Source organism: Melospiza melodia, chromosome 4 (genome assembly GCF_035770615.1).
Source record: "Melospiza melodia melodia isolate bMelMel2 chromosome 4, bMelMel2.pri, whole genome shotgun sequence".
Taxonomy (NCBI): Eukaryota; Metazoa; Chordata; class Aves; order Passeriformes; family Passerellidae; genus Melospiza; species Melospiza melodia.
In genome coordinates, this window is record NC_086197.1 from 68,603,707 (window position 1) to 68,630,841 (window position 27,135).

General features: G+C 38.3%; 1 protein-coding gene across 1 annotated transcript in view; it reads right to left on the bottom strand.

Moving 5' to 3' along the window:
• LGR5 (leucine rich repeat containing G protein-coupled receptor 5) overlaps positions 1-27,135 on the bottom strand; it is a 91,456-nt gene that overhangs the window by 4,543 nt on the left and 59,778 nt on the right. The window contains exons 5-17 of the mRNA XM_063155054.1: positions 22,689-22,904; positions 20,263-20,334; positions 17,813-17,881; positions 15,270-15,341; positions 14,402-14,473; positions 14,228-14,296; positions 14,031-14,102; positions 10,993-11,058; positions 10,728-10,799; positions 9,801-9,872; positions 7,797-7,922; positions 2,840-2,985; positions 1,099-1,182 (exon numbers count right to left, since the gene is read on the bottom strand). Of these exons, the coding sequence (XP_063011124.1) occupies positions 1,099-1,182; positions 2,840-2,985; positions 7,797-7,922; positions 9,801-9,872; positions 10,728-10,799; positions 10,993-11,058; positions 14,031-14,102; positions 14,228-14,296; positions 14,402-14,473; positions 15,270-15,341; positions 17,813-17,881; positions 20,263-20,334; positions 22,689-22,904 (1,208 nt within the window). The remainder of the gene's footprint in view (positions 1-1,098; positions 1,183-2,839; positions 2,986-7,796; positions 7,923-9,800; positions 9,873-10,727; positions 10,800-10,992; positions 11,059-14,030; positions 14,103-14,227; positions 14,297-14,401; positions 14,474-15,269; positions 15,342-17,812; positions 17,882-20,262; positions 20,335-22,688; positions 22,905-27,135) is intronic.

A 27,135-nucleotide genomic window follows, 5' to 3' on the forward strand; every position in this document is an offset into this window, starting at 1 on the left:
ACTGAAGCTTGCTGAACACTTGAAGTATTCTCTATATACTGAGGTGCATATGCTGTGCAGTTGAAGCTGAATGCTCTGCAGCCAGAGAAACATTAAATGCCTTGGGATGAGCCAGCTAGGCAAACTCCTCACAGTGGCCTGTGCTTTTCCATGAAGACATAAACCCTGCAGCTGAAATGACCTCCCTATAACTACAGCTGTGGCCATTAAGTAAGCATAAGTATCTATTGCATCAGTTTGCAAATTTTTCTAAGATACTATTTGAAAAATCCGAACTAAAATTTCTCTCAGGTGTGGCCATAACTTACCTTGAAGACAGAAATGTTTTAATGAACTCAGAACTTATCTTAAGGCCATTGGAGAATATGTGACAGTCAAATAACTCTATTCTTTGACTTCCTGCCTTTTCTATTCCTTCTTATATAACTTAAAAAAATTTACTATTAGTTGCTGTTGCAAACAAGAATCATGGCTTAAAATGAATGCTGAAGTACAAGTTGTCACTTGGGGTTTTTTGTTCATGTTTCACAGTGAAAGAATGGCTAGTGATATGGCTCAGTGTTTGCTGAATCAAAGAATCAAAACTTATGACCATGGCTGGCTACATTCTACAAAGAACAATAACAGTGCTGGGTGTCCTTTGTGAGGGACTGTGCACACCAGTGCAGTAGTGATTGGTATTTCCTAGACATGGACCTAAACTGTGTGTTGTTCAAGTTGCTCATGTGTAAAATAACTCTGTGACGTTCAGAAGAATTACTTCAGCTTTGCAAAAGACTGAGAGAGCAAAGATTCTGCTGCCTTTATCATCTGTATCTTAGTAGAAGAGTCTTTCTCATTTTCTTGATTGGGTATCAATTCTGGTGAAAAGGGGCCCACAGCTTGGTGACTGTGCAAAGCTTGCTACATTCATAGTGGCTGAATAGTTTTGTAGAATTCAATGCAAAACTGTATATTATAGTGCTATGTATTTGTATTACACTCATCAAATTACTGCACATCATGTGGCTGTCCTAGTATCTGATTCACAGTTTGTTCTGCATCTCAAACATCTACTAACACTGTCCTTGAATTCCTATCTGTCTGGCAGTTTCATACCTGGAGAAGGTGAGCATTGCACTGAATGATGAGATTTCAAATCTTCTTCAAAGTCAAGAAAAAAGTCCTCAAAATCACGTTCATCTATTGGGGAGAGAAAAACCCAGAATTGTTACCGCAATTTTCAGGAAAAGCTTTTTTAGTAAAAGTTGCAAAAATGCCTGTGGTATTTAAGGTCTGGTCTTATCTCTTTCCCTACTGAATCATGAGCAGAAGCAGACATACATCTACTTGGTTTTGAATTAATGTACTCAGGATGGTTTTCTGTAAAAATAATCATGTACAGGTACATTCTCTATTGCCTAATTTCAGTGTGATGACTGCTTAGGAAGGAGTTTAAAATATGAATTCTGCTGTTGCGCCATACTACTAAGAATTATCAAGCATTCTGTGTTTCTTTTGTCATCACTAGCACATATTCTTGGCTCTATCCTTGCTGAACTCTGACACTTACTGGTTTGCAGGGGCAGAGACAGCACAGAAAGCAACAGGGTGGTGTCAATGGATGTGTGCCCCTACATAACAGATCCAGTAACAGACCTGGTGCTGAAGGGGAAGAAAAATGCAGTAGTCTCGTGTTCTGCAGAACAAATGCCTTCTCTGGCAGTCCTGGTTATGTGCATAGACTGGGGAACAAGAGGCTTGAGAGCAGCCCTGCAGAAAGGGACCAGGGGCTAATGGACCATGGCAAGTTGAACATGAGCCAGCAGTGCCCTGGCAGCCAGGAGAGGCCAGCCCTGTCCTGGGTGCATCAGGCCCAGCATCACCAGCCAGGCAAGGGAGGGGACTGTCCTGCCCTGCTCTGCTCTGGGGTGGCCTCACCTCGAGTGCTGGGGGCAGGTTTGGGTGCCACAATATAAGAAAGATATAAAGCTGAAGATATTGGAGAGCTTCCAAAGGAGGGCCACGAGGATGGTGAAGGGCCTTGAGGGGAAGGTGTATGAGGAACTGAGGTCACTTGGTCTGTTCAGCCTCAAGAAGAGAAGACTGAGGGGAGACCTCATTGAGTCTCATAAGGGGAGGCAGAGATGCAGGTACCAAACTCTTCCTCTCATGACCAGGGACAGGACTCAAGGAAATGACATGAAGCTGAGCCACGTGTAGGTTGGATATAAAGAAAAGGTTTTTCACTCAGAGGGTGACTGGGCACTGGAAGAGGCTCTGAAGGAAAGTGGTCACAGCACCAAGCCTGCCAGAGATGAAGAAGTGTTTGAAGAATGCTCCCAGACAGATGGAGTGGTTACTGGGGCTGTCCTGCACGTGGTCAGGAGCTGAACTGGGTGGTCCTTGTGGGTCCCTTCTAATTCAGCACATTCTATGATTCTATAAGACAATATGCCAAAGTAGCCACATATTTTGGCTATTACTCATCTTGAAGTCTGTGGGTAAGCCTAGGATGTGTTCCATTTTGAGGCTTGCAAGAAACTACATCTTAGCTGGCCTGCTCTTGTATGGAGTTACATACCAGCTGAACTACCCTGTCTCACATATAAAGGGAAGATTTAATTTACCACATCATTATAATAGCTATTATTTGGATGAAAAGATGAGTGCATAAGTAAGTGAGATTTTTGAATGGCAGACCTAAAATAATGAGTTTGCTAAGCACAGGAATACTTAAATAACATATTATTAAGCAAGAGACAGGGAGAGGCCACGCCTCTGACTGTAAAGACTTTTGGATTTATTTAAAAGCACAGGTTGCTCACAGGTAGACTTAAAAGCCTAAGATGATGGTTACCTTGAATTTGTAACAATCCAGAATCCTTTCTATGAAAGTCCTCAAGGCTGCTATTATCATCTTTGTTCCACTGGCTGGCGATTCTGTAGTGGTTCTCACAAGCTCCAAAGGCACAGCACTGATAGGCATAAGGCATTTCCATGACCCTGCAGAGGAATTAGGCAGCATACCATGAGAGTGGTTAAGCACCAGAGTTACTGGATTGTACTGATCCTCCACAGTTAACACAAAGGAAATAGTTTAAATATCCACAACTGAAAGCAAAACCATCTCTGAGTAAAAATTAGTCACGATAATGCAAAATGAGAATTCACAAATAAAATTCCTCATTGGAAATGCAGATGGTTTCTAGGCTAATTTTAGAAAAAGCATACTGAAGTTTTCTTATGTGTTTTCATAGGAGATATGAAAGTGGGAGATCTGTGTCTTGCTGTTGAGTGAATGTTACTCAGAACTGTATTTCTGCTTTTATGAATTTCAATGATTTTACTGTGCACATCAACAGTTTCTCCAACAGTTACTTTCTTAATGGTTTCTTTAAAAAACACACATCCAAAGATCACAACCTGCCTATCAGGCAAAAACAAAACACTTCCAAAATTGAATTTCTCCACTTCAGGAAGAATGAGATCTTTTGGAAATCAAGCTTTATTCACCTCTCTCCACCTTCAACTCATTTCACAGTAAGATGGCACAAAGGAGATTGTTTCTTGATCTTCTGCACAAGAAACAGTGTTCTAAACCAAAAGGTGAGTGAATCAGGCACTGTGTGTGAAATGTCACTGAGAGCAAGGTTTTACTTTATTAATTATCTTAAAAAGGAGAACAGTCATTGCAGGACACAGGATACTCATTCTTAATTATTTTAAGACTGTTTTTATTTCTAACACTAATACATGTCAGTGAGTTCCAATGTTTATGAAGGCTCCTGTTGTCAGAAAAGTGCACATTTCTGCTATGCTGTGAATTTAATTCCTTTGCAGATGTGCAAATTCCAGGGAGCGTGGAAGAACTACTTTCTGAGTTCTTTAGACTACTTCTATTCCATAGATATATTTTATGCTTTGGAAGCAAAACTATTTAATTTGCACAGTTCACCAACAGCACATAGCAAAACCAAATAACTCACCTTAATTCCCAAAGCCCAATATAGCAAAAAGTTCAAAGATAAAGAGGTGATTAGAAGTTATTCTGAACTAACTTAAAAGGAATAAAGTAGAACTAGATCCTCCTATCAGATTACTTTCAACAGGTTAATCATGTAAATTAACATAATGAGTGTAATAAGCAGCCTCTAACCCCCTGGGAAATCTGCAGAGAAATCAAGCTGAATCAGGCCCAGTGCCAACAGGACTTAGACTTGTGCACTGGCCAAAAGCTCGGTACAAAGGGGAACAAACGGAATCTTAAGTTCTAAAGGGATTTTTTAAATTAGTGCATTTGGGAGCATTTAGGTTATATAACCTTACATTTCTGTTGGAAATTAACCACAATAATCTGTACTCTTGTACCCAATACAAAATTTTTAGGGTACTCAATAAAAGTTCAAGATAACCAAGATCCAACTGTCAAGCAACCACAGGCCAGCAGATTTAAATATTTAATTTCTAATGCATTCATCTGCATGCCATCCTTTAACATAAGGAGATTATCTTGATTAAACATTTTTGAACACATTTCCCACAAGCCCTTCTTAAATAAACTAGTATTAAACCCATTGATTACTAGACTAACCCATAGCTAATCATTTGGAATAAAAACAATCCCAATCCTCAAATAGAAATTCCTTTTTTTTGGAACAACAAAAACAATTATCAAAAGTAACGCTGACAGTTCTGCAAGGTGATCCCTGCAACTTGTGGCTTCAGACCTTTGGAAGGACACTGATAAAGCTGGGGGAATGAACAGTTAGTGGATATTTTAGGCACAAGAGACTGACAGAAATGTATTCTATTCTCAGATTATTCAAACAGCTCTATGACAGATTTCCAGATCTTGTGCTCCTCCCAGCCTGCTGGCCTGTCATACACTAGAAATGTGGACTTCCCACATTGTATTGGTCCACTACTTTGATCATGTAGCCAAAAATATCCATGGCTTTTACATGATATTTAAAGACCAAGACTCCCATTTCTTATCCTCTCTCTAGGTATTTCTAACATCCATTCTTAAATCTGGACAGTTTATATTTGTTTTTCCCCCAACCTGTGTTATTAGGATATACACATAATCCTTAAATTAGCAAATGCTGCTTAATCTGTGTGCAAAGCCCAACTGCACACAATGGCTGCAACCCAGAACACAGAGGACAAAACATAATTTACAAAGCAAGGAAATAAATATGAGATCTTCTTGGTGACAGAGGAGTTGTTTTTCTCCTAAAAGCTACATTTAACGCAAAAAAAAAAAGAAAAAGAAAAAAGAAGGAACTTTCAGGTGTACAGTGCTGGAGGCAGTGCTTTTTATGGCTGGTGCTTATTTGATGTGGGTGATTAGATTTGGACTTTGTCAAATTAAACTCTTAGAAACACTGCCTAACTTTATTTTTATATACTCCTTATCTTACTAATGATATCTGTATCCTTGATAATTTTTTTCCTCTAGCGAGGAATGCCTCTTTTTTCTGTTTTTAGATTAAGCAGCAGAGAACACAAGGTCATTTTCTCCCTCACAAAGGTGTGGAGTTAATGGTGAACAGGAAGGCACAGTTATGATGAATGGAGCAAAGCACTGGGTTCTTTTCAGCACTGAATCAAAGCATCAGATAAAGAAGGAAGGAGTGGCTGGCAGCCTGACTTTGCCTCCTAAGGCTTGCTGCAATAGGCTGGGCTCAGCTCTGCAGAGTGTGCTAGTGCTATTGCTGATGATGGGGAAGAGGATGCTCAGCTCTTTGATGTGTCTGTTTTGATGAATTTAGATGAGTAGGAAGTTTTTATACAGGAATTTGTCTTTAACGTAACCACTGGTTAGTTACAACAATTGCAAATGGTGAAATTCCATTTTGTTTTAGATCTCTGTTTAGGTTTGGCGCTTGGTGCATTTTTTGTGCAGTGATCCTGTGTGAAATCTTGACCTCATTTGGATTTATGGTAAAAGTCACGCAGATTTTACCACAATTTTACCCTATTCTCTCCTGACTGGGTATAATTTGTTCTTATGGATGTTAATTAACTCTAGATATCATACTTTAAATACATTTTAAAAAAGAATTAAGTTAGTTGGACACATCCTTGTTAACAGTTTGCCCAGATGAAATACACTGTACTTTCATTGAGTAATGTACACAATTTTGCTGAAGGGAAATTCATATAGAGTATAATTTTGAGAAAAGAATTTTAAAAAATCTTGGATAATTCTAGGACTACTTATGCCTCTAGGTCAAGGTATATTCATCACTATATATTTGCCAGGTCGGAGTAATCACTTTTCTTGTGTTTACATTCTTATAAAGAAATTTCAATTATTTTAGAATTGTCACCTGCCTCAGCATTTGGGCAAAGCCAATGAGAGAAGAAAAAGCATGACATAAGCTCAGTCATGATTTTTATGGTCCTTGCTCCTTGGCCTCTGAGACCTGTCTCAAGATCTGTAATGTAAAAGAGGTTTAAGGCCTCTAGCACTTTGAATGCTAATGTTATAGTTTCATGCTCATGATGAAGTGACTGCCTGATTTCCCCTGTGACAAACTACCATTTTTGGGTTTACTAAGACCTTTAAGGCATTGTTTCCTGACTTTGGAATCATTTTTTGCAGCTCTTATCTCAGTTTGTATTAACATATCATCACAGAAGTGTTCTAGGGTGGATCCCTCCAGTGCTGCACACAGAGCCTTAATCAGCTCCACACTTCTATTCATCATTCCCTTCCTGAGAAGTCCAAACACTCCAGCCCCTTTCATTAATGCTCACATCTTGAGCTGTCTGCCTGCTCAGACTCTTGGGCCTTTTCCAGTGCAAAAGGCAAATCTAGTGAAAACCTAAGGATGGGCTCTCCATCTTCAGAGATACTCCAAAGCTCTCTGGGTGTGGTCTTGGGCAACAGGCTCCAGGTGCTCCTGCCTGAGCAGATGGCTAGACAAGACAGCCTCAAAGGTCCCTTGCAACCTCAGCCACTGTGATTTTCTAACTATGTGCATACTGTTTAGCTGCTTCTTATTTTCTGATACCAAACTTTTTACAGGAAAACACGATAAAGTATAAGCTGCACTTGGCATCTTTTAATTAAAATATAAAAATGAAAGGAGAATTAGGGGAAACTCCCAAATACTCTGAAGTCAGAGACAAAACGCTCTTTGCTGTGACCCTGAAATTAGTTTAGCTGGTTCTAGCATTGTGCTAATAATGCCAAGGTCACGGGTTAAAGCTCCATACAGGCCATGGTCATCCAGTGAGTGGAAGAGCTGCAAATGATCTTTAGAGGACAGTTCCTTCCTGTAGCACAGAGGACCCACAGAAATTATTAGTATCAAAGGGTGTTAGTAATACTGGGAAAACATTATCTGAATCTTAATCAAAAGATACATTATCTGAATCATAATCAAAAATAATGTTCAAACATAAGAGGCGAAATCTTTTGGTCTTTCAGCAGTATATTCTTCCCTTGTATTTGCTGTGTTCTCATGATGTTTAATGGGAGTTCTGTGAGCACAGTCCCATAGAAGAAGGACATATCACTAAGCTGCCAGCGATTTTGTTTTAACAGCTTTTGAAACATATCACCAGGAAGCAGATGTGGCTCGTACTAAGCAAGTACTGGGGTTAATATTTCAAAACCTTCATAGTTTCTTCAGTTGAAAGTGAGCATAATAAAAGAAGTCTATCATTTTTATCATATTTGCTTTAGTTTTAATGGCACAGATCAAAGACTGACAATACGAAGTAACATGCGTTACACACTGACACACCTTCCATTGCACATGAACACAAATGTGGCTTATTAGTTTTAATGATATACTCACTTGAGTTCTGGAAAATTTTCAGATGTTATCAAACTTTGTAGGGCATGATTTCCTGTTAATTTTAAATGAGTTAAACCATGTAGCCCCGTCACAGGAAAAGAGGACAAAAGGTTGGATGACACATCCCTGCGTAACAGCAAATAAAAATCAGCTTATGGTTTTCATTTTTTTTTCAACACTAGAAGTGTCACATTGAAAAAATAGGTTAAAGTTTTCTAACTCAATAAAAAATGACTGTATTAAACAGAGGCCCCCAGTGAATGCAGCAAAACTGCAGCACTGCTCAGGAGTACTCACCTTTATGTCTAGCAGAAACCTAACAGTAACATCTAGCAGTCAGTTGGGTCTCTGTTCCCAAATTTTGACTCAAGCATTCATAGTGACAGTTTTGAGACTAGCAAACGAATTTAAAACCTTCTCCCTAGACTGTTTGAATTCAAAGGAGCTGAAGAGCTTCCCACATTTGAAAAGATTCAGTGGGATGCTACAGGGCATTTCCAGGCACAGCTGCCCTGAAAGCCGCCCAAGGAGCAGGTCAGGTGTGTGGGGAAGATGTGCATTTCAGGAAGGGACAGGTCTGGGCTGGAGCAGAGGGAGATGACATTTCCAAGCTGGTTTGTCTGAGTGGCTGAGGAAAGACAGAATAGTGCAGATGAACACAGATAGGTAACTTGGGGAAGACAAAACAGGTGAATAAAAAAGTGGTAAGTGATCAAGGCAATACAGCAAAGTAGTGAAAGAGGGGGAGTCCAGAGGTACTGTTTTCTATTTTGCTCTCTCTCTCTCCCATTTATTCAATGAGTTTCAGTCCTCCTCACAATTATCTACTCTCTATACTTCAGATGGGCAACAGCCAAAGAGGAAGAAGCAAAGTGTGACACAGTTGAAATGCTTTTATGTACAGGAAAGTCTGGATTATACACTGAAATCTAAGGCCTAGGCATAAAATAAGGTATGTTGATGGACTGGGCTTCTACCTTTCTGGTTTAGTGTGTGTCTTCTTGCACACAGCACCCTTAAAGACCAAAGGTGAAATTCAGGTCCTACTGCAATGCTAAAAGTGACCACTGACTTGAGGGGGACCAAGTCTCCATTTCAGGAAACACTGGTACACTGTGTTACTGTTTGTGTTCTAGGGCTTTTTTCTTTAACCCCCTCTGACTGCTGTATGTCATTGTCCAAAGGTGCAATTTACTGCTCACCTCACAGAGTAGGTAAGTTCTGAGAAGGGCCCCAAAAGGGATATTATAGACAAAATTGTCCGTGTGGGCATTTGTCAGTGCACCATTCAGAGGGCTTTGCACATCAACAGAAATGAATACCTCTCCAGATTTAGGTTTAGTAGCTACTGGATTATCTGTGAGCAAATGCCCAGCATCATATTTTTGTGTCAACCATGTAGCAAGACGACTCCAGAGGAATTTTTTATCATATCTTCCCCATACAGCCAATGCCTCAGTGATTCATATCAAAAGAGCATTACTGTGACAGTTGGAAGTAGGAAAAAAAAACTAGTATGCACTAAGAAGTGCTTGTGAACAAGGCCTGCAAAACTGACTGCTGATGTTTTGACCACTAACTGCTCTGGCTGAACTTACTAAAGAGGAAAAACTATTTCATCAAATGAGGAACAATGAAATAGAGATGAATTCTTGAAAAAATTTTCTTATTTAATTTGTAATCCAATTCCTGAGGCCTGAAGCACAAATAACAGAAAATCTTTACCACTGCTACAACAAATTAACTGCTAATAAATTGAATGATAAGAGACAGATGCACTGATAATCTTCATGGACCTCATTTGGTTACACAGTGTCGTGTGCAGCTTTGCTGTAATACCTATGTGAATTGGAGAAGTAGAAGAAAGCAGGCATTTAGAAAAGGATTCAACAGACAAGATGATTAGAATAGAGAAACCCTCAATTTCTGCTGGGGCACCAAGTTATTAAACTTTTGCATGTTCGTGGAAGAAAAATTGAATGTATAAGATATTCAAATACTTACAGTTTGATCAGAGATGGTAAAGAGGAGAAGGCATTGGGGTGAATAGTTTTAATTTTGTTCCAAGCTAAATCCCTACAAGAAAAATGAGTAGAAAATTACATACCCACTGAGTGAATATGGAAGCTTTCAAACACTTGATTAGAAGGCCTAAATATAAAAAAGGTATCAATTACATGCCAATATTTTCAATAAGCTCCTGTATATCTCATATTGCAAAGTAGTTTTAAACTTTTTATTAGTCAGTTGTGGTGTTATTAAACTGGCAGCTTAAAATGTCTCAATTACTGCCACAGCCCAAGGCATTTCAGTCTGCTTCACAGCCTCCTAATGCAGCAGAAAAAAAGGTGGGTTATATGGACTAAGTCTTCTAAAACATTCTCATGTGACTAAGAGCAGCAACCCATGGTCAATAGGCTTAACTTCATAATCTCAATTTTCACCACCCCTAAAAAGTCAAAGAGATTGAAAGCAACTCTTAAAGAAATTCTGCAAAAAATTCCAACCATGAGTAATTTCTTGACAAAATCACTCCTCTAGCACATAGTCTGTGTGAAAACTGGAAATCTGCACATGACTGGACTCCACATCTTAAGATGCTGCTCTCTGTAAAAAGACTTCCCACTCCCTAGAGCTGATTATAACGTGAACCTGCCAACAGATACCAGCTCTGGCCCAGTCAGTCTCTCTAATTCCACCAGAAACATTTAGAAATGACAGTTTCTATGGCCATAAGCTTAAATATTTTAATTCATTGCTGCAGGTGCTAAACCTCCCAAAGTTTGCTCTCCTTTCCCAGTTATGAACTCACGGTGAAAGACCATAGTGAGGAAAAACTGAAATAAGGATCTTTTGGGGTACATCATGAGCAGACATGATGCAGCCCATGTTTTTGAGAACCTGTGTGAATGTCTGTCAGGGGGTACTCACAGAGAGCGAAGAGCAGCCAGCTGCCGAAACGTGTCTGCTTTGATTTCGGCGATCTCGTTGTGATGCAAGTCACTGAAATAGCAATAAGGATCTCAGTTTCAAAGACACTTGGAAGGCACTTTGGGGTGTTTTGGATTGTGCTTATGATCCACTTCAATAAAGTGTATCTGGGGTATGTCAAATCAGCCAGCAATAACCAAGTTAATTATAATCAAACACACAGAGATGATTCTTTTTAAGCTTTTCACGGTGGTTTAGCACTTACATTTTTTGGAGTTTTTTACATGCAGTAAAACAGGGTAAATCTTCCAGTAGGTTATAAGACAGATCCCTGAATTATGCAAGAAACAAATAGATTAACATCAAAAGAATGTTAAAAGAAAAAATAGCTTTCATTGTATACCTTCATGCTCAATTAAAAATAATTCCTTTCTATCCACAGTCACAGAAGTGTACAAACTCACTTATTTCTCATCTGTCACATTTTGATTTCTAACTGAAGAGGAGAGAGAGGAGAAAAGGCAAGATTTATTAACTCCATATCCACATTTGCAAATTCCTTTCATTGTCTGAAGATTTCCTGCTTGAAGTGTACACTTCTGTTGAGTGTTTTACAGCAATGATATTGTTGACTTCTGTTTGAGTTTTACAGCAATGATATTGGCCATCTGGATTTATACCACAGATTTCATATTTATCATGTTTAAATTCTGATAAATACTTAAAAAATTTTAAATAATCTACTAAGCATATATACTCATATTTTTTTAGAGAAGGTCCTGTATTTTTCTGATGAGAGTCACAATCATCTTCCCATTCTACACTTTTAATTAAGCAGTATTGCCTCTGATCCTTAGACTGCTACATCTTATAACTGAAGGAAATGGTCAAAAAATATTGGAACTAACTTTGAAATCAATCACTACATGGGAAGAAAAAAAATCTTAAAAAGACTTGAGCCAAAACTCAACAAATTACAGAATAACTGAAACATCTGGACTGATTTACAGTATAATATAACTAATCAAAACCAAGCCCAGGCAATTTGCAGAAACTGAAGGGGAAAAAAAAAGCAACCAGACACTAGCCCCCACCACCCAAGAGTCACATCCAATATATATATATATATATATATCTATATATATATATATATATATATATATATATCTGTGTGTGTGTGTGTGTGTGTGTGTTGTTCAGGGAAAACAAAATGGGAAATTTGCATGTGAAAAGAATAAAGGAAAAAGCTTATGCCTAGAATTAGAAAAAATGTCCTTTTCCACAGTTATCCAGTATTATCACATTAAAGAGATTCACTTTCCACTATCTGAAATTCTTCTCACTTCTCAAATTCCCTAAAACTGGTTCACCTCCACCTATTTAATCCCTTGGTAAAACTGTAGTTTCACTGTTATTTTTCCAAGAGGGGCATTTGGACTATTTTATATTTGATTAGAGGAAGTAGTGCAAGTAATGACTGTGTGTGTCTTTAAGGTATTCTACTCTGATTTTACTCTGTAGAAAGGCAAATATCAGTATGTTTGGGGTGTGGGGTTTTTTGTTTGTTTGGTTGGTTGGTTGGTTTTTGTTTGTTTTGGTTTGGTTTTATGTGTGTACAAATCAGACATTACAGAGTAGGGTTCAAGTGAGCTAGAGACTTTTAGGCCAAGGTAAAGGATGTTTTGTATGTCTGGCAGACACTGGCTATTCTGTCATCCACAGGTTTATCACTTAGGTCTTCTTAAAAATATGTTACCAGCTTGAATTTTGTACATACTGACATCCCCTCCTCACACATGGAAAAAAACCCTGAACTTGACACCCTTCAGTTTCTGTCAGAACTCCAGGAAATATTTTACTTGTTTATTTTTAAGGTCTTTTTTTCCCACTTTCTTAATACATGAAGCTCTTGGCAGCAGCAGAGGGCAAGTGGCTTTGTTCCCTATGCCCAGCTGTGCTGAGGGAGCCTTTCCAGGCTGCTGGGGTTGTACTCTCACAGACACCTTTCCTGCAGGTGAGCACACATCCAGGGAGCCTCGAGCACATTCACCTCAGTAGGATGCACAAAGTGCCTTCCAAAGCCCTTGGATGTGAGTTGAGTGGATTTGTTTGTGTGTGTGAGCCAGGGAGCCCCTGCAAGGTCGCACACAAGGCATGGGTGGTGGGCTCAGTGCACCAATGTCCTCCATGGCACAGCCAGAACTGATGTCCAAGGCAAAATGGGAACTCAGCAGGCTCATTCCAGTCTGGCAGCAATGGGGAAAGAGCAGCTCTTGAGTACCTGAAATTGCTGATAAATCAGTTCCCTCCTCTTTTAAGTATCAGCTTGAATTATACACGGTAATACTCAAAAATAAAAAATGGGCATTTCCAATGGACAGTCCTACTCTACTATGAACTCTGTAAGCTATTGATTGCTGTATTATTTGTTTGCACTCTGTTCTGGGATTATTTATTGTTTTTGAATGTTGCAGGACATATTTAAACTTAATTCTGTGTGTAGACTTTTTATCTGGCAGGAGACTGTCTTTTTTTCATTCTGGAAATGGTTATATTGAGTCCATTAACTAAAACTTAATTTTTTCTGGAAATGCTCTGGACATTCACTCTGGTATTCAAATAATGCATTATAATTAGTGCTATTTCAATGTTGGCCAGAGAATTAATATCAAATAGATCCTTAGTGATGTAATACATAGAGGAAAGTGCTTTTGGCTCATTCTCAAAGAAGTGGACACAATGATTACTTTCATTAGTGATTAAGCAAACTCCAAGGAAATTTCCAAGCTAAAATAATATTGTGTATTTAGTATACCAATATGGCCAGCTATGTCAAAGAATAATCTATTAAAACTTCAGTCAGCTACTTATATCTGGTTGGGAAAGAAACTAAAAGAGGAGCAGAGCAAGTACTCAAAACTGCTCTCCTTACTTATATTTTCTATTTACTTCAATGAATTATTTGCCTTAGTGAGAAAAAAATCCCAAACTACTGTAAGAGAGACAGAATGAATGAAAATAAGGTAGGTGTGTCTTTTTTTAAACAAAATCAAGAATCTTTTTATCTTTTCCTAAAAATATACCAAGTAAATATCTTTCTCAGCAATGTATGAGAAATCCTAATTGGTAAGTAGGTTATAAACTTTTTAAATAACACAGGGGCCAACTCCCTGAGCTGAATTCCTAAGAAGTAATGTGATACACAGAAATAGTAGTAACTGGGTAATTTTGAAATCATAATAGTTTCATTCGTCTATTAATCTCTTGCATTAATGTCATGTTAATAATCTTACTGAAACGTACAGCACTTGGAGATTAGGTAACTGGTCACAAGCTGATTTGGGGAGAGAGGTGATCTGTGCTCCTGTGAGTGTCCTGTAGAAAGAATTTATGAAAAACAATTATTTTTTGAAGACTGAAAACCAAAATTTTTTTAGCACATGCTTTACAATAAGTCAGTATGCAAGAAAATAAAGCAGAAATACTTCTCTAGCACTTACAAACTCTCCAGACTTGTAGTCCCTGTCAGATCAGGAAACTCTGTTAACTGTGAAGCACCATTTAAAGTCCTAAAATTAAAAAACCAATTTCAATAAAATTAGAGTGATGGAAGTGTGGGACAACTCTAGTATTACAATACAAAAAGAAAACTAAAATAAAAAGTAAACACATACAGAGTTCTTAATTCTGGTAAGTGTTGAAAAGCAGATTTTCCAACAAGCTGGATAGGGTTATCATAAAAATGTCTGAAAAAAAGGATAAAAAGACATTTAATGAAAAATATTTTAAAATATTCTAAATATATTATTATACTATAATCAAATGAGTAAACTCTCTATGATGAATCACAGACTGTGCCCTCTGGTTGAAGCAGAGGTCACTTCTGAGCTTTTCTCACTCTCTAATCTATATTTACCAGCCACATGTCACATTTTGAACATTCAATTAGTTGTTGTTTTCCTGTTTTAATGCCAGAAGCCAGTCAACAAAATATTCTCTCTTCCTCCCAGGTTTGTGAAGATAAAATTTCACATATGAAGAATTTTTTTATGACCTGAGACGACTGTGAGGATAGCACTTGCAGAAGTCAGAACTTCCCCTGTTGAGAAGAGATTCCCTTGCCCTCTTGAAGTCATTCTGCTTTTGGTCATGGAATATTACTCGAGATGATCATTATTTTTCTTACACTTATTTTGCAATTTCTTAATTTGAAGTTGTCCATTAAGTTCGTTTTCATGTAAGACGATGGGAATTCAGAATGGAGTCCATCAAGAGTAATTTTTACCACCTTTTATGTTGCCAATAATGCTAAGAGATTTAGAAGTAACCATTCAAATAAAAGGTCAAAGGCCAGAGACCACTACTTGCTTTCCTCAATCAGTGCTTGAAAACTGCCAAGAAAGATACGAGCTTGTTTGCTTGTATGGTGACGTGCTACAAAGTGTACTCACAAAAAAAGCTATTGACAATTAGCCACAAATATGATTCTTAGTTCCACAGTCCCCAATACAAAGAGTCATTGAAAAGATTCTTATCACTTACATTGTAATAAGTGAAGGATTACCCACAAATGCACGCTCAGGTATTGACTTGATGTTATTGCTATGAAATCCCCTACAGAGAAAAAAACGTTTATATATCAAGGAAAAAAAAAGTGAAGATTCAGTCTGCAATCACAATGCACAGTGATGGTTTTCTGTTTGTAGAAAGAAAAGTGTCTATATGTAAAGGTAAATCCTTGTTTTCTGGAATACTACAGAACTGAAAAAAACAAAAGCAAAGGAAAAAGAGAGAAGAGAGAAGAGAAGAGAAGAGAAGAGAAGAGAAGAGAAGAGAAGAGAAGAGAAGAGAAGAGAAGAGAAGAGAAGAGAAGAGAAGAGAAGAGAAGAGAAGAGAAGAGAAGAGAAGAGAAGAGAGAAGAGACAGCAAAATTGCTGAAATTCTGCACTTCTCTAAATGAACAAAACTATTCAGATGAAGAAAACTTCAAAATGGCATTTTAAAATTCAGGGTATATGCATGTCTGTATATTGATATAATTTAAATATATACAAGTATATGAACTAAGAACATCAATATTTAGATATTAATAATTAAATAGATAACAATATATTTCACCCTGTGCTTGTTAAACTTCAACATTCTTTTGCTGGATGGCACAAGTTTACAAAGGAAATTATTTTATACACAATATTGTAATGTCGATCCTCCCACAACCACCTTTTTGTTGAGATATTTTAAATGTGGACACAAACAAAATGCAATTGTGCCTGCTGGATAGAGAGCCAAATCTTTGTCTCATCATTAATTACTGGATTTCATTCATATGAGTAATTCTCCATTGTGAAAAACAAAAGGAACAACTAAGATTTCAAAAGAACAATGATGATTTGTGTGGGAAACTCCCATTAGTTCAGTCGGGTATGAAGAAGGCTTCCCAGCTTAAATTTATGCATTACTAAGCCTCCAATTGTTCACTGAGGCAAGCACTCTTGGCCATTACTTGAACAGGTCCCACATTATTGGTTTTAGCTGTTTAGGCATTGTGCTACTGGTGATGAGCTGCAGAGCAAGGCTTTACATCCCTGCTTGCTTTGCATACTCTAAGCAGAATGAGCACCTCATCTAGAACCAGTAATCAGATTGGTTTTGAATGGGATCCCTTGCATGGCAGAAAAAACCCAAGGAAATGGCATGACTACCTCCCAGAGCAATATCTGCTACTAGCTGTGCACAAACAGGACACAGTTTGTGTTTCCAGCACACAATGTGAGAGAGACACGAGGTCCCAGCCAGAACCAGCCTTACAAAGGTGGCCCTGCAAGGAGCTGAGCCTCGGTGGGGCTGCGCTCCCACGAGGGTCTGTGGAACACATCCCCTCCTTACAGGACCAGCTCCTAGGGCCACACAAAGCACAGAACCACATGGTCTCATGTCTGGGCTGCATTTGGCATGGCAGGTTGCAATTTCAGACCCCAAGTGTTTCTTGCACATAGTTGATACCCAGAGGCGAAATCCTGTGGGGGCCATAGCAACCTCAGGCACATCAGGCCGTTTGCTGGTGCATTTGGTGTAAACTGAGTTATCCATTTTTGGCTGCTGACTCCAGAGGTCATCAAAAAGGCAATCCTTTGAGGTCACTGGATTTCATACCAATTATTTTATGGCATATACAGCAGCTGAGAACATTTGGGCTGGGAAACTCCTAGCCCTGCTGCCTCTTGCAGAGCTGCATTCTGGCAACACTGGAGATGCTAAGCAGGAGTCTACAGCATCTGGAGGTACCTGCTCTGGAAAAAAATCTCAGGTGGCTACTTAAAGTTGGCTTTTAGATCAGTTTGTGACGCAGCAGGGGTAAAACCATGTCCAACTAGTATGTGATGACTTATTTTTGCTAAAAACCTATGCTGATAGTACCATTAACATGGTAAATAAGTCAAAGAAAAGAGTTCTGAGCATATGCAATAATGTGTACATTGTGTGTATGATGTATGAACAAAATTTAATTACTTTCAGTTTTTTATAATTCATCTGTTTTTGAAAATAAATTTGAATAATTTAATTTCATTGTTGATTTTCCTGATGCAAACTATGCTAATGCATACAAAAGTGTTTTATTCACAACATTACAAAGAAATGACTATATATATAGAAAATAAATTGCTTTTAATTTAATAGAGGTGAGGGAGGGAAGTTGGTAAAATTTAATTAAACTTGATGGACTAATAAGGTTGTCATGCCTTCATAGCTAGAAGACTAATACACTGGATAGTTTGCAAAATCTAACTCTTGTGTTAAGGATTAAAAGTGAATTAATTATGTTTGTTGTTTACTGTATTCCAGAAAGGAATTTCCTGGAAGAGACCCACTGCACAAGGTAACATAAAAGTAAAAGTTGTCAGAATTTGAATGGCCTAAACTGAACATTGAAAATTATTTTTTATGTATGTTGGCATGCTTATTAGTTTTTCCTAGGATATCAGTTTTAAAGAATTACTGATAAAATCACCAGCATTCAAAAAAGAAATAAAGAAATCACATACTAGACAAAACATCCTTCTTCCTAATATGAGCTCTGTACTTACAGCTCTTTTAGGTTTGTTAGTGTCCTGATAGCTGTGGGGAACTCGTCCAGACTGTTGTAATTTAAATCTCTGTGTGGAAATAGATATTATTATTTTGGTTATGCACTGCATAACAGATAACATAATATTGTTGGCATTTGTAATGAACTATCATCTTTATGCATTGAATAAATATATACAGTAAAAAGACAGGAAATCCTCAAAAGTGTATGGATATTTTCCAACAAAGTCTATTTAGAGCACATTATCGTTCCTATTTTTATCAGCATTCTATTTTTAGTTACATTTTAGCTACTCTGTAATAAGAAAAGAAAGTAAATTCAAGTACTACTAAGGGATTTGTTGTTTTATAAATTGCCCACCCTTAGCATTACATTAACAGGGAAAAAAAGTCTTTCAAAATAATATTCAACAGTTTTGCTGATCTGTACTTTACATGCCTAATACATTTCTCTATAAATATTTATAGATGTATTGTTAATTTTAAGACTTGATAACAGTCAAGAGAATAGTTCTAACCACACAAATTGTAAAAAAGATAGTGTAGCTACCATAGTGACCTCTGCTTTAAGAAATGCTCATGCTGTAGCAGTAATTAGACTTTATTCTGGTAGGCTGAATGGATTATAATCCTACTTCTGCCCTCAGCATGACCTATGTATGCTTTAGCATTTAGGAGATGGCTGAAACTAAAATTGAGATATGCCAGTTTACTGTGATGCTCTCTGGCAACACTTTGTGAGGAAAACAGTCTGAAAAACTGGAGCAAAAGCCTTTTTAAACAGGCAGGCAAAACCCAAGCCACAGTTTACAATAGATTGAAATTGAAATAGTATCAGGCTGAAGTAATGCAGGCAGGAAACTGCTGTCTGAACTCAACAAGGCTTTCCTTCCTGCTTGTAAATCTCTCCTGCTTATTGACAAAAAGAGATTACAGGCATGTACGGTTTGGTTTTGCCCTCTAGTGATATGTGATTTCCAGACCTACGCCTCAATGCAAACAAATGATCTTAAGGCTGGCGTCCGTCATTTACACCAAGATCTCTTCAGATTATCTTGAGACTATCTGGGAGCTGCTCTGTACATTATGCAATTACTGTGCTTGAGGCAAGTGCCACACTGTCCTGTTGCAGGGAAGTGGCTGCACCTACATTGATTCCTGGGTTTGTGATTGTCCTCTGTGTTTTCATCTCTCTCATGCCAGGTGGCTGGGACTGAGTTTGCAATTACTTATTCCATTGTTCTGTTTTTCCCCATTTGTGACCAAGTGCCATGTGAATATCAGTTAAATAAACAAAACAAACCATTACATTTTCCCTCTTCCTTTCCCGTCCCCCTTTCCGGTGCTACACTAAGGGACTTCCTCTCAACTCACAGGCGGCCAAAAGTCCAAATTGTAAAACTGCAATTCAGTGGCAAGGGATCAATGCAATCAAACTGGTGATAAAAAACCCCAAGAAGCCCAAACCTCCTTGCTTCCTAATCTCAATGACAGATGAAAGTGGGCAGTAAACAGGTTTGTGGATGGGAAAGCAAATAGTCACCTTTAGACTAGCAATATCCATGTCTAAAACAATTTGTTTCTCGTAACTGGGTTTTTAACCTCTGTCCTGGTTGGATATAACATCCAAAATCACTGAAAATGATGCAGCTGACTGCAGCAGGTGCGAGAAGAAGCACATGCAAAGTTTTACTGTCCCTGTGGCATTTCTGGGGTCTGGATGACTCCAACAGATAACATCTGTATTTGACTAACTGTAGTAAAATAATTTCTGCTAACCATTAGCACTGCATTCCTGTTTGGTATTTTACGTAGATTATGCTTTTACTGGAAAGCTCAAAAATTTTTGAATTGATCTAAACAGAATTACAGTGGAAAGTTGAGGAAGTTTCAGTCTTTACCAGTGCTATTCTTTATCAGAGCTCTCTAAAGATGAAAACTTGGATACAATTGGAACATTTCTCCCACTTGTAAAGCACATGCATAATTTCACTACCTAGAACTTTTGCTTTTTACAGGTATTAAAAAATAAACCCATCTAATTTTATAACTCTCCTCTGTGGTAAGATAGTTTCTTAGTGTTAAAGCTTTTCACTGTGACAATTTCCAATCTAACTATTAGCTTTATTGATTGAACAAGACAAATAAATAGTACTAAACTAGGCAACCATAAGTTCATGAATAGTCATTCCTTTTTATATGCTCAGCACAGTTTTCAGCTGTCTTTCAAACAATTTATCAATTGACAATGCTTATTAAAAAGGCAAACTGATTTTATAGTCAAAAATAGGACTTACTACACAGAGTCATTGTGAACTATCACTTAGATCCTGTAGCGATTAGGCAAGCCAAAACCCACATTTGGCTTTTGGGCTATTTTTATTCTTTCAGAATACTAATGAAAACACTCTAAAAAAAAAAAAAAGAAACAAATAAGAGGTCAACTCACAATGTCTCTAGGCTGTGGAGCCCATCAAAGCATTTCTTTCCCAGGGAATAGATTCTATTGTTATGGAGATGTCTGCAGGGGAACATTAAGCACACAGTCAGGAAAGTACACTGCACACAGTGGACTAAAGCAAAACATTTTGATAGTTAAATCAAAATTAACTTATTTTCAGGCATGCATTGATCATGTGCAATCATGCTTTTGCAGGAGCATGTATAGGTGACACCTCTACCGCCCACCACCCATTCTCCCAATAGCTCTCCATTCGGTTTCACAGAAGGGATCTGTTTTAAAACCACCTAGACTGTTCAAAAGTGTTGTATCCTGTAGTTCCAGGCTGGGGTTTGCATAATGAATAGACATATTCTCAATGATTGCTAATTAGTTAGGTAACATGCCTGAAAACCTGTATGTGGGGTGTGAGATGTATATTTGAAAGATTTGTATTCAGAGAGTGTTAGAGAGTATGGCCCAAAAGAACAGCCATTGAGGAGATGGATAACACAGCAGACAGGTAAGGGGCATTAGGCTTGCAGAATGCAAAAAGGCACAAAGCAATAACACAAAAAGTTGTAGCTTCCCTTAAATGAGTAAGCCAAGTAATCTTAGAAGTGCTGTAACTTGCCTTTCTTTGAAATTATAAAAATAAGTAGCTACTTCCTAAAATATTTAGCACTTGAAAGTAATTTTTATATTTTTAACCAATTCTAATCCCTTCTCCCTGCCACCCATCTCAAGTCTCTGAGTTCTACCTATTTCTGTCTTTCAGAGTGACATGGAAAAAAAACCACTCTGAGTGAAGCTCATTAATGTGAGTAGATTCAACTTGTAGCCACTTCAGGTCATTTAATTTTAAAAGAATGCCTTTTCCTCAGATTGTTCCTTTTATTTTATCCTCAAAATCCTACCCCTGTAGTAGAGGGAAACTAAGGGAGAAGGGCACTAAGAGAAAAGAAAGGATGTGAATGAGTGGCTGCCAGGGCCTTAATTATATTCTGAAAATATTGTTAAAGATCAGAGGCTCTCCGAATGTTCTACAGAACCTAGAGAAATTGAGTTTACCTGTCTATCAAAGGCAGGGATTCTGACAGCAAAATAAAAATGTTCTGTGAGTTTTTTCTTTTCTAGGAAGAAACCCAATCAGCTCTATATTTTTAATGACTACTCTGACCTTTAATGCTTTAGTTAGCATGAAGAGTGCATCTTCAAATTCCAATTATGTTTGGATCTTTAATTATAAAGGTTTTGACTTGCTCCAATTGACCATGCACTTTTCCACTGTGTAGAAAGTTTGCCACACTGTATAGGGTAGTAACCCAACGAAAGCAGAACCACACACAAAGATTTTGATGAGCCAAAAAGATCAGCTATTGTAGGTTGTGAGAAATGATTCAATTATTAACCACTTCAAAGACCAGTTGATTAGAAATAAGCAAGGCAGAGCTTAAATAAGGAAACCTAACTGAGCAGAAGCAAGCATGGCATGAAAAGAAATTATTTTCTCCAGCATTTCTTAACTGTCCTCTTACCACTACATTTCTGGTAGGGGTCTAGAGAACAATGTTCAAGACAGCCTCTTGTCTTTTCCATTGCTGACATAAGTTTAGAAGGTCAATCAATCACAAGTCCATCCATTCTTTAACTTGAAAGGGATTGATGCTTAATGTAAAGAGAAGGCGAAGGCTTTGCAGCACAAGTCAGGTGTTTATCCCCAATTTTGGGGCCCCATGGAGGCAGAGATAGTGACTATAGCTGCCAATGAAGAACCCTGATGTGTGCCAGGTTCAATGCTTACACTGGGGCTAGAGTATGCTACCACATGCTAAGTGTCTTACATGGTTTCTGACAGCCTCTATAGCTTGATTATATAATTCTCTCTTTAATAATGTTAATGTTTTCCAAAGCATCCTGAAATTACTTCTCCATTAAGTTTCTCCAGCCAGTCTAGATTTTTTCCATTTGGTACATTCCCAGAAGGTAAGAAGCTGAAACCGTGATTCATATTACGCCTTCCCGATTTTGGTGCCAGCCGTGCATGTTTCAGTTAGTGGAACCGGTATGCAAATGTAACCGAATACACAACTACATATACTTTCTATGACAGGAAATGCATATTTTTTCTACTGGATGGCATTCTTTCCAAGTTCCCCAGAAAGATTTCCGTTCATTTCCTGTTTCTAATCTTCTCTCTTTCAATCTTAGACAACACACAATGCGCCCCTTCCTGTTTGTTTTGCTGACCAGATAGGGTGATTTTTAATTCCTTTGAATATTTTATTGAGATGGAAACTTTGAAGCTAGATCAAAACAAGTGGTTTAGCAAATGCTAGTCAAACTGTACCAAGATGCAAAAAACATCTGTTTCTCCAAGAGGCCACAGCCCTTCAAGAAGACACTGTGTATAAAAAGAAATCAATAAAGCTTACAGAACTACCAAGCTGGAGAGGTTTCCAAAGGCATAGTCCGGTATGTAATGAATTTTATTCAGTGCCAATGTCATTGCCTGAAGTGCTGGTAAACTTCTAAAAGCTTGGACAGGAATTTCTGTCAAGGAATTATCATCTAGCCACAGGTGTCTAAGGGAGACCAAGCCATTGAAGCAGTTGGGGGGTACATAGTTGATGTGGTTGGCATCCAGACGCCTAGGAGAAGAAGAAACAGAGAAAATTGACTTCAAGAAAAGAAAAGTGTCTTTGCACAACAGCTATAATAAGTTGTTACCATGAACAAAACCCCAAAGGATGGGCATGGATTGCCACTTCCAGTTTTCATTTTCTGGAGATTCTACATTCCCATCTTGCTTGCAGCCTCATCCTTGAGATCTAAAATCATGTTTAAATGTCTGCTTGTCATCTGGCTCTGCAGAGACAACAGCTCTCCTTTGGAGCAATCAACTCACTGAGAGCACACACTGATCATTTTTGAGCAGAGTCTCTCTAAAGACCGGGTATGACTTTGTTTCCTTTTCCAATTGTTTGAAACCATAGAACAAAAAAGCGCACGAAAATCATCCAGAGACTCTCTTCCAGAATCTACAAATCACCGATCTGCAAGATGTTTTGGATTTCCAAATGCTAAACACCCATTCCAAAACCCATAAACAGAACTCACTTCTGAGTCTCTGGAGGTTCCTGCTTTACCTTTCCTTTAATATTACGGAGTTATAGAATCACAGAATGAGCTGTGTCCGAAGGGACCCACAAGGATCATTGAGTCCCACTCATGGCCCTGCACAGGACCCTCCTCAAGAGTCCCATCATGTGTCCAAGAGCATTGTCCAAACACTTCTTGAACTCTGTTAGCCTTGCTGCTGTGAACACTTCCCTTGGGAGCCTGTTTCACTGCAAATATTTTTTATCCTAATAATTCTAATGAGAACTGAAGTTCACATTTTTTTAGTAGCAGCATAATGTTTTTTTACCTAGAGATTCGTATTGCCAATGTGATGTATTTGTGTTGAAAAAGTAGTTGCTAAATGCACTTCAGCTGCTGCAGAGCCAACAGAGGGAGCTCAACTGCACCTTGTAGTTCTGCAGAGTCTGCAGGTGATGCTTTGTTCTTACACTTGTGTAATTAAGGATTAAAGCTAGCAAACCTTTTCAGATGTGGTGCTGCAAATACAACGTCATCTATTCACCGGCTTTTGTTTTTGCTGTGTTTTGCTTTTTCATTGTGAATCTTTCAGGGAAAGATTTAAAAGTGCACTACAGATTTCTGAAAATTTGTGAAACACCCAGCTGGGGATGTGGGCCCTGATAAACTTTTTCTACTTTTAATGTATTGCAGTGACTTTACCTTTTCCATAACATGAAAGCTGTGCTCTAAAAATTTTCATGAAATGTTTAGAGAAGAGTAATTAAGTGAATCGTAAAACAGAAATAACTTTAAATAGATGTTTGAAAATAGTACAGACAAACAGCCACACCTGGGGTACAAAGAAGTAATTCTGTACAACCTAAATTTGGTCTCTTTGAGAGAAATGCAATACTCTTTGTGGTGGGCATACTAATCTCTTTATTTAAAGCTGCTTCCTCATTTACAGTCATGTAAAATGTCAGGTCCATTCTATCTCCTGTTCCATGCTGGCCCTACCTACTTCATGAGAACAAATAATGACTGCTAAGGCTCCGTGCCAGGCTGGCAAATAACTGAGACAAGGTCAGTTGGAACAAATTTATAAGGTTCAGTGTCAAAGCCCTTGTACAATTAAATTTTCAATATAATAACTGACATGTCAGGCAGCAGAGACAGAGCTTCCAAAATAACTCAGTGGTCTGTCAACAAATGGGTAAGGCTGGAAATGTTTAGAAATACTCATGTTTTTCTTCCTCCTTTCCTCAGGCAACACCATGTTATGCCTGTGTTTTCAAATAAGGTATAATTTGAATGAGTAGATGAGATTTCTTTGTGTTCAGTCAGAAGTAAATTTCTTCCCTGGGTGATGTTGGTATGTAAACTAAGAAGTTACAGTTGCCTTAGTTTGACAGTTTCCCTGATTAAAGAATGGAGGCTTTATTCAAACTCCATGTGCTGCAGTGTTGCAGTTAACATCTCAGTGTTCAATAGGAAGGCTGCCTGGGCAGCCCTGGTGTCCCTGCTCACTCCATGGGAGTCACTCCCAGCATGGCTGGCTGTGTGGAGAAGCCAACAGTTACTTGTTTGTATGTGACCCTGTGGCTGAAATGGCAATACTTCTGCTGTCGTCAGTGAGACCAGGATTTTTATCTTACCAATATTTTGTAGCAAATCAAGGAACAGACTTTTTTTTTAATAGCTGAAGTTTCCAAATATAAACCCACCACTGGCTATGTAAATAAAACCCACAGAACAGAAAGAAAAACAGAACTGCTGTACTGTAAATGAAATTCCAGATAGTTGAATTATTGTTTAAATAAAGCTTGGAAGAAACAAAAAAGCTGCAATGATTTGTGCTTCAGGTTCTGTAACTGGGTTACATATCCTGCAAGTACTTATAAGAAGTACTGCCTCAAGTGCTCTTTCGTTATCTAATCTTTTTTAAATTTCCAAGCACCGTTTTCCCTCTTGCAGATATTAAAAGGTTTCAGTAGTGGTTATGTTTCCTGTCATACTGTAGGTAATGCACATTGATGTATAAAGGACTGATCAAAATCACCCTTTTCAGCCAATTGTTTTACATGTGTTGATCAAAGTTTTGGCACTTTCAGAACTAAACCCATTAACTCACAAACATGACCCTATTTATAACTGAAAAATATATGTAGATAACATGTGGTGAGTTTGAAAGCTGCTATTATATTCCAGAGAGAGCTAATTTAGGGAAACAGAAATACTTGATCTCTTCTGATAGGCAGCATGTAAATAAAGCAGCCACTATGAAATTCACCATGAGCTCACTTAAAATGTCTAAACCCTTCAAAGCAAAAGCCTGAGATATGTGGACTGTAACCCACTAGTGTTTCCTGTGACACACTGTGAATTCTGCAACCATGCTCACAAATTATGAAAAGATATTGTCCATGTAAAATGAAAACCTCATTTACTGGTACAGACAAAGGCAGTTGTTTGAAAAAGACTTGATTGGCATTTCTTAATCAATTTAATATGAATGGATGCAAAGTTTCATAGAAGTGGTAGGTTTCTAAGGGAATATATATTTTTCCCTCATTTTCTGTATCTTTTCTCAAAAACAGCTACAACCTGGGTATATTCCACAACCAAGAAATTCCTCAATATCTTGTTGGAGTGCCTTGCTTATTCATTTAGGTTTAAATCAAATGCTAGATAGGAGATCAGGAAGGAGATTTCTCCCAAGCCATTTTTCCCTCTGAAATGAACAGCTATTACATGGATTGCCTCATTTTGAATGGATGAGGGCCAGAACACAATGAAAGGTCTGCAGAAGAGGGAAGCCACAAAGAAGTCAAGGATAAAGTGCTTCTTTTGATGTTTAAGTTTAAAGTAGGAGAGGTAAGACCAAAGGAAAAGGGACTGTACCTAAGAGGTAGGGGAGGCAGAGAAGTGGGAGCACAGGAAACTGATGTTGGTCATGGTAGATTAAAGAAGGTGGCACTTGTCCCTCTTGCATCACCTTCCTCTTCTCCTGACTCAGCTCTGTAATGCAGGGAGCCTTAAGTTTCTCCATGAAGTATGGAGCAGTGATGGACAGGGCCTGTCTGGGGAGGGCACAAAGGCCAGGAGAGGGTCACTTGCAGCCCACCATCTTTGTTAGTGTGTTGGAACACAGACTCTCTCAGGGGTTTGTTCACAGGATTGACTAAAGTACCACTTAGGTAATGGCAAGTGACATCTAAACTAGCTTTGAAAAGTGGATGTAATAAAAATAGAGCTGGCTGTTGTGAGCCATGTTTTTCAAACCTGATCTTTTAAGCAGGATATCCCCTTTGGTCCACAGGGGAAAATGCTAGGACTATTGTAAAAAGCTTAATTACAACACAACAGTCCAGCAGTTCTCATATCTCAGTTTTACAGGACTGATACAAAGAACCCTGCATGGCAACAAGAAGACCAAAATGGACAAATAACAAGTCACAGTTTAGGAGCATTTGTTTCTGTCCCACCGCTCAGCCTTACATGAGGAGGTTGCTGCAGCCCTGGGAGTTTCTCAATCCATAGTGTTTCACTTCACATTCAGATGTGCTGCTCAGGGGTGTTGGTAAACCTGCATTCAAGATGATGGATGCTGTCTTGCTGCATACAGACCAGAGGCCAACTGCATTGCTACGTTTATACAAAGATAAAAACCTTGGCTCTGATACTGGGTACTTTCAGTCCCCACAACTGAGGAAAAGTGGGGGCTAGCAGCTGTTGGGTTATCCCAGGAACCTGGCTACAGACTCAGATCATGACCCCACAGACAGACAGACATGTTTG